Source organism: Eumetopias jubatus, unplaced genomic scaffold, assembly GCF_037043125.1.
Source record: "Eumetopias jubatus isolate StellerSeaLion01/CBP00866 unplaced genomic scaffold, mEumJub1_p1.0 scaffold_6, whole genome shotgun sequence".
NCBI classification, from domain to species: Eukaryota; Metazoa; Chordata; class Mammalia; order Carnivora; family Otariidae; genus Eumetopias; species Eumetopias jubatus.
The window spans coordinates 116,344,364-116,357,762 of NW_028274812.1; the positions used below are offsets into that span (position 1 = coordinate 116,344,364).

Here is a 13,399-nt window from a genome sequence, read left to right on the forward strand (position 1 = left end):
TTCGGGTGTTGCACTTAGGTCTTTATTCCACTTTGAGTTTATTTTTATGTATGGTATAAGAAAGTGATCCAGTTTCATTCTTTTGCATGCGGCTGTCCAGTTTTCCCAACACCATTTGTTGAAAAGACTGTCTATTCCCCACTGTATATTCATTTCTCCTTTGTCAAAGATTAATTGACCTTATAATTGTGGGTTTATTTCTGGGCTTTCTATTGTATTTCATTCCATTGATCTATGTGTCTATTTTTATACCAGTACCATACTGTTTTAATTGTTATTGCATTATAGTGTAACTTGAAGTTTGAAATTGTGATATCTCCAGTTTTGTTTTTCTTTTTCAAGATTGCTGTGGCTCTTCAGGGTCTTTTGTGGTTCCATAGAAATTTTAGAATTGTTTGTTCTAATTCGTAAGAAATGCTGTTTCAAACACTTTAAATAGCTAAAAAGTCCAAGTTCAGCCCAGCTACTCAAGACCCTCCAGGAATAGGCCTCAACCTACTTTTTTGGGCTTGACACTGACTTTACTCAGATCTATTTTTTTTAATCTTTAAATTTTTTATTGTTATGTTAATCACCATACATTACATCATTAGTTTTTGAGGTAGTGTTCCATGATTCATTGTTTCTGCATAACACCCAGTGCTCCACGCAGACCGTGCCCTCTTTAATACCCATCACCAGGCTAACCCATCCCCCCACCACCCTCCCCTCTAGAACCCTCAGTTTGTTTCTCAGAGCCCATAGTCTCTCATGGTTCGTCTCCTCCTCTGACTTACTCCCCTTCATTCTTCCCCTCCTGCTATCTTCTTCTTTTTTTTTTCTTAACATATATTGCATTATTTGTTTCAGAGGTACAGATCTGTGATTCAACAATCTTGCACAATTCACAGCGCTCACCATAGCACACACCCTCCCCAATGTCTATCACCCAGCCACCCCATCCCTCCCACCCCCCCACCACTCCAGCAACCCTCAGTTTGTTTCCTGAGATTAAGAATTCCTCATCTCAGTGAGGTCATAGGATACATGTCTTTCTCTGATTGTCTTATTTCACTCAGCATAACACCCTCCAGTTCCATCCACGTCATTGCAAATGGCAAGATCTCATTCCTTTTGATGGCTGCATAATATTCCATTGTGTATATATACCACCTCTTCTTTATCCATTCATCTGTCGATGGACATCTTGGCTCTTTCCACAGTTTGGCTATTCTGGACATTGCTGCTATAAACATTGGGGTGCACGTACCCCTTCGGATCCTGACATTTGTATCTTTGTGGTAAATACCCAGTAGTGCAATTGCCGGATCGTAGGGTAGCTCTATTTTCAACTTTTTGAGGAACCTCCATACTGTTTTCCAGAGTGGTTGCTCCAGCTTGCATTCCCACCAACAGTGTAGAAGGGTTCCCCTTTCTCTGCATCCCCGCCAACATCTGTAAGGACATCTGTCGTTTCCTGACTTGTTAATTTTAGCCATTCTGACTGGTGTGAGGTGGTATCTCACTGAGGTTTTGATTTGGATTTCCCTGATGCCGGGCGATGTTGAGCCCCTTTTCATGTGTCTGTTGGCCATTTGGATGTCTTCTTTGGAAAAATGTCTGTTCATGTCTTCTGCCCATTTCTTGATTGGATTCTTTGTTCTTTGGGTGTTGAGTTTGATAAGTTCTTTATAGATTTTGGATACTAGCCCTTTATCTGATATGTCATTTGCAAATATCTTCTCCCATTCTGTCCGTTGTCTTGGTTTTTTTGATTGTTTCTTTTGCTGTGCAAAAGCTTTTTATCTTGATGAAATCCCAATAGTTCATTTTTGCCCTTGCTTCCCTTGCCTTTGACGATGTTTCTAGGAAGAAGTTGCTGTGGCGGAGGTCGAAGAGGTTGCTGCCTGTGTTCTCCTCAAGAATTTTGATGGACTCCTGTCTCACATTGAGGTCTTTCAACCATTTGGAGTCTATTTTTGTGTGTGGTGTAAGGAAATGGTCCAATTTCATTCTTCTGCATGTGGCTGTCCAATTTTCCCAACACCATTTGTGGAAGAAACTGTCTTTTTTCCATTGGACATTCTTTCCTGCTTTGTCAAAGATGAGTTGACCTAGAGTTGAGGGTCCATTTCTGGGCTCTCTATTCTGTTCCATTGATCTATCTGTCTGTTTTTGTGCCAGTACCATACTGTCTTGATGATGACAGCTTTGTAATAGAGCTGGAAGTCTGGAATTGTGATGCGGCCAGCTTTGCTTTTCTTTTTCAACATTCCTCTGGCTATTCGGGGTCTCTTCTGGTTCCATACAAATTTTAGGATTATTTGTTCCAATTCTTTGGAAAAAGTGGATGGTATTTTGATGGGGATTGCACTGAATGTGTAGATTGCTCTAGGTAGCATTGACATCTTCACAATGTTTGTTCTTCCAATCCATGAGCATGGAACGTTTTTCCATTTCTTTGTGTCTTCCTCAATTTCTTTCATGAGTATTTATTTGACAGAGAGAGACACAGCGAGAGCAGGGAACACAAGCGGGGGGAGTGGGGGAGGGAGAAGGAGGACCCTGGGATCATGACCTGAGCCGAAGGCAGACGCTTAACGACTGAGCCACCCAGGCGCCCCTCTTTCATAAGTATTTTATAGTTTTCTGAGTACAGATCCCTTGCCTCTTTCGTTAGATTTATTCCTAGGTATCTTATGGTTTTGGGTACAATCGTAAATGGGATCGACTCCTTAATTTGTCTCTCTTCTGTCTTGTTGTTGGTGTATAGGCATGCCACTGATTTCTGTGCATTGATTTTATATCATGCCAATTTACTGAATTCCTGTATGAGTTCTAGCAGTTTTGGGATGGAGTCTTTCGGGTTTTCCACATAAAGTATCATATCATCTGCAAAGAGTGAGAGTTTGACTTCCTCTTTGCCAATTTGGATGCCTTTGATTTCTTTTTGTTGTCTGATTGCTGTGGCTAGGACTTCTAATACTATGTTGAATAGCAGTGGTGAGAGTGGACATCCCTGCCGCGTTCCTGACCTTAGGGGGAAAGCTCTCAGCTTTTCCCCATTGAGAATGATATTCGCTGTAGGTTTTTCATAGATGGCTTTTATGATATTGAGGTATGTACCCTCTATCCCTACTCTGAAGAGTTTTGATCAAGAGAGGATGCTGTACTTTGTCAAATGCTTTTTCTGCCTCTATTGAGAGGATCATATGATTCTTGTTCTTTCTTTTGTTAATGTATTGTATCACGTTGATTGATTTGCGGATGTTGAACCAATCTTGCAGCCCAGGGATAAATCCCACTTGGTCATGGTGAATAATCCTTTTAATGTACTGTTGGATCCTATTGGCTAGTATTTTGGTGAGAATTTTTGCATCCATCTTCATCAAGGATATTGGTCTGTAATTCTCCTTTTTGATGGGGTCTTTGTCTGGTTTTGGGATCAAGGTAATGGTGGCCTCATAAAATGAGTTTGGAAGTTTTCCTTCCATTGCTATTTTTTGGAACAGTTTCAGGAGAATAGGTATTAATTCTTTAAATGTTTGGTAGAATTCGCCTGGGAAGCCATCTGGCCCTGGGCTTTTGTTTCTTGGGAGATTTTTGATGACTGCTTCAATTTCCTTAGCGGTTATAGGTCTGTTCAGGTTTTCTATTTCTTCCTGGTTCAATTTTGGTAGTTGATACATCTCTAGGAATGCATCCATTTCTTCCAGGTTATCTAATTTGCTGGCATAGAGTTGCTCATAATACGTTCTTATAATTGTTTGTATTTCTTTGGTGTTGGTTGTGATCTCTCCTCTTTCATTCATGATTTTGTTGATTTGGGTCATTTCTCCGTTCTTTTTGATAAGTCTGGCTAGGGGTATCAGTCTTGTTAATTCTTTCAAAGAACCAGCTCCTAGTTTCATTGATCTGTTCTACTGTTCTTTTGGTTTCTATTTCATTGATTTCTGCTCTGATCTTTATTATTTCTCTTCTCCTGCTGGGTTTAGGCTTCATTTGCTGTCTTTTCTCTAGCTCCTTTCGGTGTAGGGTTAGGTTGTGTATTTGAGACCTTTCTTGTTTCTTGAGAAAGGCTTGTATTGCTATATACTTTCCTCTTAGGACTGCCTTTGCTTATCCCAAAGATTTTGAACTGTTGTGTTTTCATTTTCCTTGGTTTCCACGAATTTTTTTAGTTCTTCTTTAATTTCCTGGTTGACCCATTCATTCTTTAGTAGGATGCTCTTTAGCCTCCATGTATTTGAGTTTTTTTCCGACTTTCCTCTTGTGATTGAGTTCTAGTTTCAAAGCATTGTGTTCTGAAAATATGCAGGGAATTATCCCAGTCTTTTGGTCATGGTTGAGACCTGATTTGTGACCTAGGATGTGATCTATTCTGGAGAATGTTCCATGGGCACTAGAGAAGAATGTATATTCCGTTGCTTTGGGATGAAATGTTCTGAATATGTCTGTGAAGTCCATTTGGTCCAGTGTGTCATTTAAAGTCCTTATTTCCTTGTTGATCTTTTGCTTAGATGATCTGTCCATTTCAGTCAGGGGGTGTTAAAGTCCCCCACTATTATTGTATTGTTGTCGATGCGTTTCTTTGCTTTTGTTATTAATTGGCTTATATAATTGGCTGCTCCCATGTTAGGGGCATAGATATTTACAATTGTTAGATCTTCTTGTTGGATAGACCCTTTAAGTAGGATATAGTGTCCTTCCTCATCTCTTATTACAGTCTTGGTTTTAAAATCTAATTTGTCTGATATAAGGATTGACACCCCAGCTTTCTTCTGGTGTCCATTAGCATGGTAAATGGTTTTCCACCCCCTCACTTTCAATCTGGGGGTGTCTTTGGGTCTAAAATGAGTCTCTTGCAGACAGCATATAGATGGGTCTTGTTTTTTAATCCAACCTGATAGCCTGTGTCTTTTGATTGGGGCATTTAGCCCATTTACATTCAGGGTAACTATTGAAAGGTATGAATTTAGTGCCATTGCATTGCCTGTAAGGTGACTGTTACTGTGTATTGTCTGTGTCCCTTCTGGTCAATGCTGCTTTTAGGCTCTCTCTTTGCTTAGAGGACCCCTTTCAATATTTCTTGGAGGGCTGGTTTAATGTTTGCAAATTCCTTTAGTTTTTGTTTGTCCTGGAACTTTTTATCTCTCCTTCTATTTTCAATGACAGCCTAGCTGGATATAGTATTCTTGGCTGCATATTTTTCTCCTTTAGTGCTCTGAAGATATCATGCCAGTCCTTTCTGGCCTACCAGGTCTCTGTGGATAGGTCTGTTGCCAATCTAATGTTTCTACCATTATAGGTTACATATCTCTTCTCCCAAGCTGCTTTCAAGATTTTCTCTTTGTCTCTGAGACTCGTAAGTTTTACTACTAGATGTCGGGGTGTTGACCTATTTTTATTGATTTTGAGAGGGGTTCTCTGTGCTTCCTGGATTTTGATGCCTGTTTCCTTCCCCACATTAGGGAAGTTCTCTGCTATAATTTGCTCCAATATACCTTCTGCCCCTCTCTCTCTTTCTTCTTCTTCTGGGATCCCAATTATTCTAATGTTGTTTCATCTTATTGTATCGCTTATCTCTCGAATTCTGCCGTCATGATCCAGTAGTTGTTTATCTCTCTTTTTCTCAGCTTCTTTATTTTCCATCATTTGGTCTTCTATATCGCTAATTCTCTCTTCTGCCTCATTTATCCTAGTAGTCAGTGCCCCCATTTTTGATTACACCTCATGAATAGCCTTTTTTTTAAAGATTTTTATTTATTTATTTATTTGAGAGAGAGAGAATGAGAGATAGAGAGCACGAGAGGGAAGAGGGTCAGAGGGAGAAGCAGGCTCCCTGCTCATGTGGGACTCGATCCCGGGACTCCAGGATCATGACCTGAGCTGAAGGCAGTTGCTTAACCAACTGAGCCATCCAGGCGCCCATGAATAGCCTTTTTGATTTCGACTTGGTTAGATTTTAGTTCTTTTATTTCTCCAGGAAGGGTTTCTCTAATAACTTCCATGCTTTTTTCAAGCCCAGCTAGTATCTTTAAAATCATGATTCTGAACTCTAGGTCCGACATCGTACTATTGTCCATATTGAGTAGGTCCCTGGCAGACAGTACTACCTCTTGTTCTTTTGGCTGAGGTGATTTTTTCGTCTTGTCATTTTGTCCAGAGGAGAATAGAAGAATGAGAGAACAAAATGCTAACAGGTTAATAACATCCCCAGAAAATATACTCTAAACAAATCAGAAAAGACCTGAAACCAGGGGAAAAGAAAGGGAAAGAAAGAGGAAAAAAAGGAAAAGAAAAAGATAAAAACAAATAAAAACAGAACAAAACAAAACAAAAAAAACAGAATATGACCAAATATGATCAGGCTAGTGCATAGATCAGTGCCACACACTAGAATTTGGGTGTATTTTGGTCTGTTAGAAGAAAGTGCCTCCTAAAATTTTAAAAGAAGACAGACATGTACAAAATTAGGGTTGATACAATGAAGGGATGGAATATGACTGTAAAGATGAAAATTATAAAAGATTTTATAAAAGGAATCGATAAGATAAGAAGTTGTTTGAAAAAAGAAAGAAGATTTAAAAAAAAAAGAAAAGAAAAAGGGAGAGAATGTGATCAGGCAGGAGACTAGAAAAAAGCCATACACTAGTGATTTAGGGTATATTTTGATCTGTTAGAAGAAACTGTATCTCAAAATTTTAAAGAGAGAACAACTTATATATATATGCCAAAAAGAAGAGTAACTACTATGAAGGGTTAGAATATGACTCTAAAAGTGAAAAATAAAAATGTTTTTTTAAAAAAGGGATTGATAAGATGTTGGTTGAAAAAGGGAAAAAGAAAAATTAAAAAAAAAAAACAGTTAAAAGAAAATTAACTTTGAAAGACTAATGAATCATGGTAAAAAAAGCCATGAATTCTATGTGCAGTATTCCGCTAGCGCTGGAGTTCTCCCGTTCTCCTTGATCGGTAAACTTGGTCTTGGCGGGCTGGCTGTTTGGGCTGATCTTCTGGGGGAGGGACCTGTTGCCGTGGTTCCCAAATGTCTTTGCTGGAGGCGGAATTGCCCCACCCTTGTTGGTCCACGCTATGTAATCCGCTCAGGTTTGCTCTCCGGAGGTTTCGTTCCCTGCAAGCTCTCAGTACAGCTTTGGAGGATGAGAGTGAAAATGGTGGCTTCCCAATCTCCGCCCCGGAGCAGCCGAGAACTTGGGGCCCCGCTCCTCAGTGCACCCCCAGAGAAAAGCAGTCAATCACTCCCGTCTCCCCGGTCTCCGGCCGCACTCCGTGCTCACCCGGCCTGTGACCAAGCGTTTCTATCGCTGGCACCCCACTCGGTGTGGAGTCTCCAAACCCAGCAGATTCCTGCGGTGCGCTCCCGCGCCGCTCTTCCCCGGGGGAGGAAGGGGAGTCTCCCCGGATCTGCCGCTTGTTGGGTTCCTGCTGGAGGAGCAGTGGCCCGACTGTGCCGCGGATCACAGTTTATGGCAACCCTGAGTTGAGAGCCCACGCCTCGGCTCCGTCTCTGAAGCCGGCTGCCCCATTCCAATACCTGGGAGCTCTGCCGCACTCAGGCACCCCTGGTCTTTCTGTGATCCTGAGGGTCCTGAAACCACACTGTCCTGCGAGGGTTCCACCCCCCAGTTTAGCCACTGGAGCGATGTCCCTCAGTGGAGCCAACTTCTAAAAGTTCCAATTTTGTGCTCCGTGGCTCTATCACTTGCCAGAAGCGGTGATGGAGGCCCCCTCCCCCGCTGTCTATCCTCCCGAATATCGCCTCGGATTCAGTTCTCCGCACGTCCTACCTTCCAGTAAGTGGTCGCTTTTCTGTTCAGAGAGTTGCTGCTATTCTTTTCTTCGATCTCCTGTTGAGTTGAGTTCGTAGATGTTCAGAATGGTTTGATCCCTATTCAGCTGAATTCCTGAGACCAGACGAAATCCAGGTCTCCTACTCCTCCGCCATCTTCTACTCAGATCTATTTTTTTTAAAAAGTTTTGTTTTATTTTATTTATTTTAGAGAGAGAGAGTGCACATGAACAGGGCAAGGGGCAGAGGGGGAGGTGCAAAGGGAGAGGGAGAGAAACTAAAGCAGACTCCCCGCTGAGCACAGAGCCCAAAGCGGGGCTCGATCTCACACCCCCGAAAGCATGACCTAAGCCGAAATCAAGAGTCAGACAGTCAACCGACTGAGCCACCCAGGCGCTCATTTATTCAGACTTATTAAATTACTCACTTTATATTATCTCTGTAATTTTATCTTGTTCTCTTCCTGCAATACCTTATTCTCCTCCCTGCCCCCAGTTTAGACAGAGCAGAGCTCATATCTCCCCCAGGAGCCCTTTCTCATCCCCCTAGGTTGGAATTAATAATCCCACTCTGTAGGAGATCACGTGGTATTAGGATGTGGCATGTATTTTGGAATCAGAAAGACAGGATTCAGGTTCTGGCTGTGCTGTTTAAGCCTTGTATGAGTGAGAAACTCACTAAACTCATCAGTAAAATGGGTATAATCATCATGAGGAGAATAGTACCTCTCTTGAGATGATGGATATGAAGAACCTGGCATATGGCAGGGCAGCAATAAATGTCAATGCCTGTCTTTTGACTCTTATAGCACTATATTTTGGAATTTTTATTCTACTAAACTATAGAGTCTTTGTTCTTTTGTAACCCCATAGCACCTAGCATTCAGCAAATGTTTGTGGAACACTAAATTAACTGACCACAGATGAAATAGCACGTGAATTCTTAAGTCAGAAACAAATGAAGGCCAAGAGTGCATATGGTAGAAATTTATAAAATTGTGAAAATAAAAGCAGACACACTTAATCTAGTAAATGGGAACTACCTCTCGAAATATAAATGATGTAGATTGAAGACAATAAAATGAAATCTTACTTTCTGTAAGTGAACTAATGGGATTCAATACCTCCAAAGGGTGTGACAACAGAAAATACAAATACTTTAGCTTGGAAAGAGAGAGAAATTCTTGGGGGATAAACTATAATTTGTGATGGGAGAAGATGAGGGTATTTTGCATCTTCGACAACAAGGTTCTTGGTACAGAGGTCACACACTGATGGTCCACAGGCTGAATCTGGCCTGCAGAGGGGTTTTGTTAGAAATGTGCTGTGTTAAAAAAAAAAAAAAAAAAGTATAAAGTAATTGACAACATTTCAAAGTCAGAAGACTTCAGATAAAAATCTCCAATTGTTGCTCATCTTGAGAAAGATCAGACCTGGCCTGGCTGCGCCCCACATGCCCCACGCCCGCCATTGCTGAAGCCGAAGGGCTGTTGCTGCCTCCATCAGTCCCACTCTTCCCTCTGTGCCTTGATGTCTGTATGTTGTCTGCTTCATGCCAACCCTGCCTTGGTGCCACTTTCAGAAAGAAAATGCTGGATTCAAAACCCTGGATCTGACCCAGGATGGCAGTTTTTATAATCTCAGTATAATTGGCAGGTTAATTAGGCTCTCTCAGTTGCCAGAAACAGATATGTTCTAACAATGGAAACTTACTGTAAGATTACATGGGAAGGGGCTCCTGGGTGGCTCAGTCATTAAGCATCTGCTTTCGGCTCAGGTCATGATCCTGGGGTCCTGGGATCGAGCCCCGCATCGGGCTTCCTGCTCAGCGGGAAGCCTGCTTCTCCCTCTCCCACTCCCCCTGCTTGTGTTCTCTCTCTCGCTGTGTCTCTCTCTGTCAAATAAATAAATAAAATCTTTAAAAAAAAAAGATAACTTGGGAAAAGTGAGGAAGACTGGATGAATATTCCTCTGGGTGGGGGAAGAAAAGGAAAAATATTACCCGTTTTAATGTACAGTTCTGTTTTTTCTGTGAAAAACACAAATTACTAATTCTCTTAAGTGATACATTGTAGGGCGCCTGGGTGGCTCAGTTGGTTAAGCGACTGCCTTCAGCTCAGGTCATGATCCTGGAGTCCCGGGATCGAGTCCCACATCAGGCTCCCTACTCAGCGGGAAGTCTGCTTCTCCCTCTGACCCTCTTCCTTCTCGTGCTCTCTATCTCTCATTCTCTCTCTCTCAAATAAATAAATAAAATCTTAAAAAAAAATCAAATAAGTGATACATTGTAAAATACTTCTTCCATCCTCTTATATATTCCCCAATCTTCTCACTTTATTGAATTTGTCATCTTTAGTTCATAGGTGTTATACAACACACGACCGCTACCCAGTGCTTTGAGGGTAAAAATACAATCTATGTCTATGGCCCAGTTAGTTAACTTTTCAAAATGTGTAAAGTAATTGATTGGTTTTATCACCCATAAAATGAGGATAATAGCAGTACTAGGATTGTCATAGAAATTATGTGAAATAACTCATGAAAAAAGTCAAGTGCAATGCTTGGTATATAGTAAGTGCTCTCTAAATACTGGTGATGATGATGATGATACATGATCATTTTGAAGGAAAAGAAAGTTGCTGATATATTGAACTTATTTTCAGCCTCACCTATAAAAGGACTACTTGAGGGGCGCCTAGGTGGCTCAGTCGGTTAAGCGTCTGACTCCCAATTTCTGCTCAGGTCATGATCTCAGGGTCGTGAGATTGAGCCCTGCATCAGGCTCACTCTCAGCAAGGAGTCAGCTTGGGATTCCTTCTCCCTCTCTCTCTGCCCCTCCGCCTGCCCACACTCTTCCACGCTTTGTCTCACTAAAATAAATAAATAAAATCTTAAAAAAAACCCACAGATGATCAAAAATGATTATCCTTTCTCCCAGAAATGGATCTATAGCCATCCTCAGTAACTCCCCCTTCTCATTTTCCTAAAAGAGCAGGATGATATAGATTTTTATTTTTTTATTTTTTTTAAATTTTATTATGTTATGTTAGTCACCATACAATATATCATTAGTTTTTTGATGTGGTGAAGGATGATATAGGTTTTTAAAGCTTAATGTAACCCTTAGAGACCATGTGTTCCAACCATGTTATTTTATGCATAAAATTGAGGAAACTGACACTCAGGCACTTGCCCCTAATCATATAGCTAGTTAGAAAAACTGCCAGGGCTGGAACCCCAGTCTCCTGATAGCCTGTGCAAAGTTTTTTCTGCGGCACCATGGTGCTACTAACTGGGTACTTTCAGGTAATATTCTGGCACCTGGGGATACAGGCATGAACAAAGTCCTGCCTCATGGGCTTACATTTTAGTGTGGGAAAAAGACAATAGACAAATATTGAATCAGGTCCTAACAAGTGTTATGAAGAGAAGGAAAGGATAAAGGGAAGAAGATACTGTATCGACCACTTCATCTTCAGTGTTTTCAGTGAAAATTGATGGTTATACTGACTTTTACCTCTTAATCATTTGCCCCGCCACATGGCAACATAATTGAACATAAAGAAAACTAGGTTTCTTAGCAAGACACTTGGGTTCTAGTCCTGACTCTAATTATTAAACAGCCAAGGCTTTTGAAACGTTTAGGTTTCCCCATTTAGAAAATGAGACTAATACACACCTTGCATTTTTTATAGGGTGGCTTTGAGTATAAAATTATATAAGAGAAAGTTTTTTAAGACAGCAGTGTGTTGGGACACCTGGGTGGCGCAGTCGGTTAAGTGTCTGCCTTCAGCTCAGGTCATGATCCCAGGGTCCTGGGATTGAGTCCCGCACCGGGCTCTTGCTCAGCGGGGAGCCTGCTTCTCCCTCTGCCTGCCGCTCCCCCTGCTTGTGCTCTCTCTCTCTCTCTCTCACACAAAAAAATAAATAAATAAAATCTTAAAAAAAAAAAGACAGCAATGTGTTATAAAAATATAAGATACCATTATAAGGAAATTTTATTTCCATAAAAATGTGCCAAGAATCTAGATATTTTTAAATTGTTTTTTCTTTGATCTCTTCCCACTCAACCAGGAATGTTGCAACCAGAGAGGAGCACCCAGGGTTTTGGCTATAAACACAGGCAAAATTCTTGCACATATGATGTCAAGCGAGATGTATACAATGAGGAGACCTTTCAGCAGGAACACAGAAGGAAGAGTATTTCCTCTGGGAACTTGGACATTGACATCACCACCTTCAGACACCACATCCAGTGCCGGTGGGTGTGGGGGGTCATTCAGCTGCCTTTCAGCTGGCAGCACCAAAATTCTACTTAACACGCCTTTGGCGCCTGCTTCTGTCTTCCTCCTCTGAATTCCTGTCATCGGGACCCTTAGTCTGCTGTGTGGTTTTTCTTCAGTTGTTTGCATATGGTTTGTCCATACGCATATGTCCACATGGTTTGTCACACCCTGTGGATTATAAATTTCTTGGGCACAAAGTCCTTGGATGTCCCCGACAGCATCTAGGGATGATATTTAATAAATACATTGTTTGATTAACTACTATTACCAGTCTCTTAACAACAACAACGAAAGCAGCGGTGGTGGACTAATTAGTGGTAGCAGAAGATCCTTCTAACCTCATATCCCTTGGTGCCCATGCAGTATTTGCAGTTGCACAATCATACGGTGTAGAACTCACTGCCTCTGACAGCCGCCAGGACTATGTGGATCCTACAGTTCAGAGGCCCTTAACCTGTTTTTGTGCTATGAAACTTTTAGCAGGTTGGTAAAGCTCTTTTCAGAATAAATTTTTTTTTTTACTTTAAAAAAATTGTGGTAAAATACATAGAACAGAAAAGTGGTCATTTTAACCAGTCTTAAATGTACAAATCAGCAGCATTAATGACATTTCATGATGTTCTGCAACCATCACCACTGTTTTCAAAACTTTTTCATCACCCTAAACAGAAACTCTGTACTCATTAAGCAATAATTCCCCATTTCCTCCTCCTCCTCGCCCCTGGTAACCTCTCCTCTACGTTCTGTCTCTATGCCTGTTCTAGATATTTCGTTTAAGTGTAATCACATAATTTTTGTCTTTCCTATCTGGTTGATTTCACTTAGCATCATGTTTTCGAACTCGAACTATGTTGTAGCATGGATCAGTACTTCATTTCATTTTATGGAAGATGATATCCCATTGTATGTAAATATTGTATTTTGCTTATCCATTCATCTGTTGGTGCACCCTTGGGTTGTTTTCACTTTTGGCTATTGTGAATAATGCTGCCATGAATATTGGCATAGGAGTGTCTGTTAGAGAACCTGTCTTCAACTCTTCCAGGTAAATAACTGAAAGTAGAATTGTTGGATCTTATGGTGACTCTATGTTTAATTTTTTGAAGAACTACCAAACTTTTTCATACAAGCTACACCACTGTACATTCTCACTAGCAATGTGCAAGTGTTTTTGCTCTGTATCCTCTTCAACTTGTGTTATTTTCCTTTCCTTTTTTTTTTTTTTTTTAATTATAGCTCTCCTATTAGGCGTGAAGTGGTATCTCATTGTGGGGTTTGGTTTGGTTTGGTTTTTTGCATTTCCCTAATAACTAAATACCTTG

The 13,399-nt window shown here is 40.9% G+C and overlaps 1 protein-coding gene across 1 annotated transcript in view; it reads left to right on the top strand.

The window, feature by feature from the left end:
* The first annotated feature begins 11,867 nt into the window (after positions 1–11,867).
* SLC26A8 (solute carrier family 26 member 8) overlaps positions 11,868–13,399 on the top strand; it is a 77,161-nt gene continuing 75,629 nt past the window's right edge. Inside the window, exon 1 of the mRNA XM_028120565.2 lies at positions 11,868–12,052. Within this exon, the coding sequence (XP_027976366.1) occupies positions 11,868–12,052 (185 nt within the window). The remainder of the gene's footprint in view (positions 12,053–13,399) is intronic.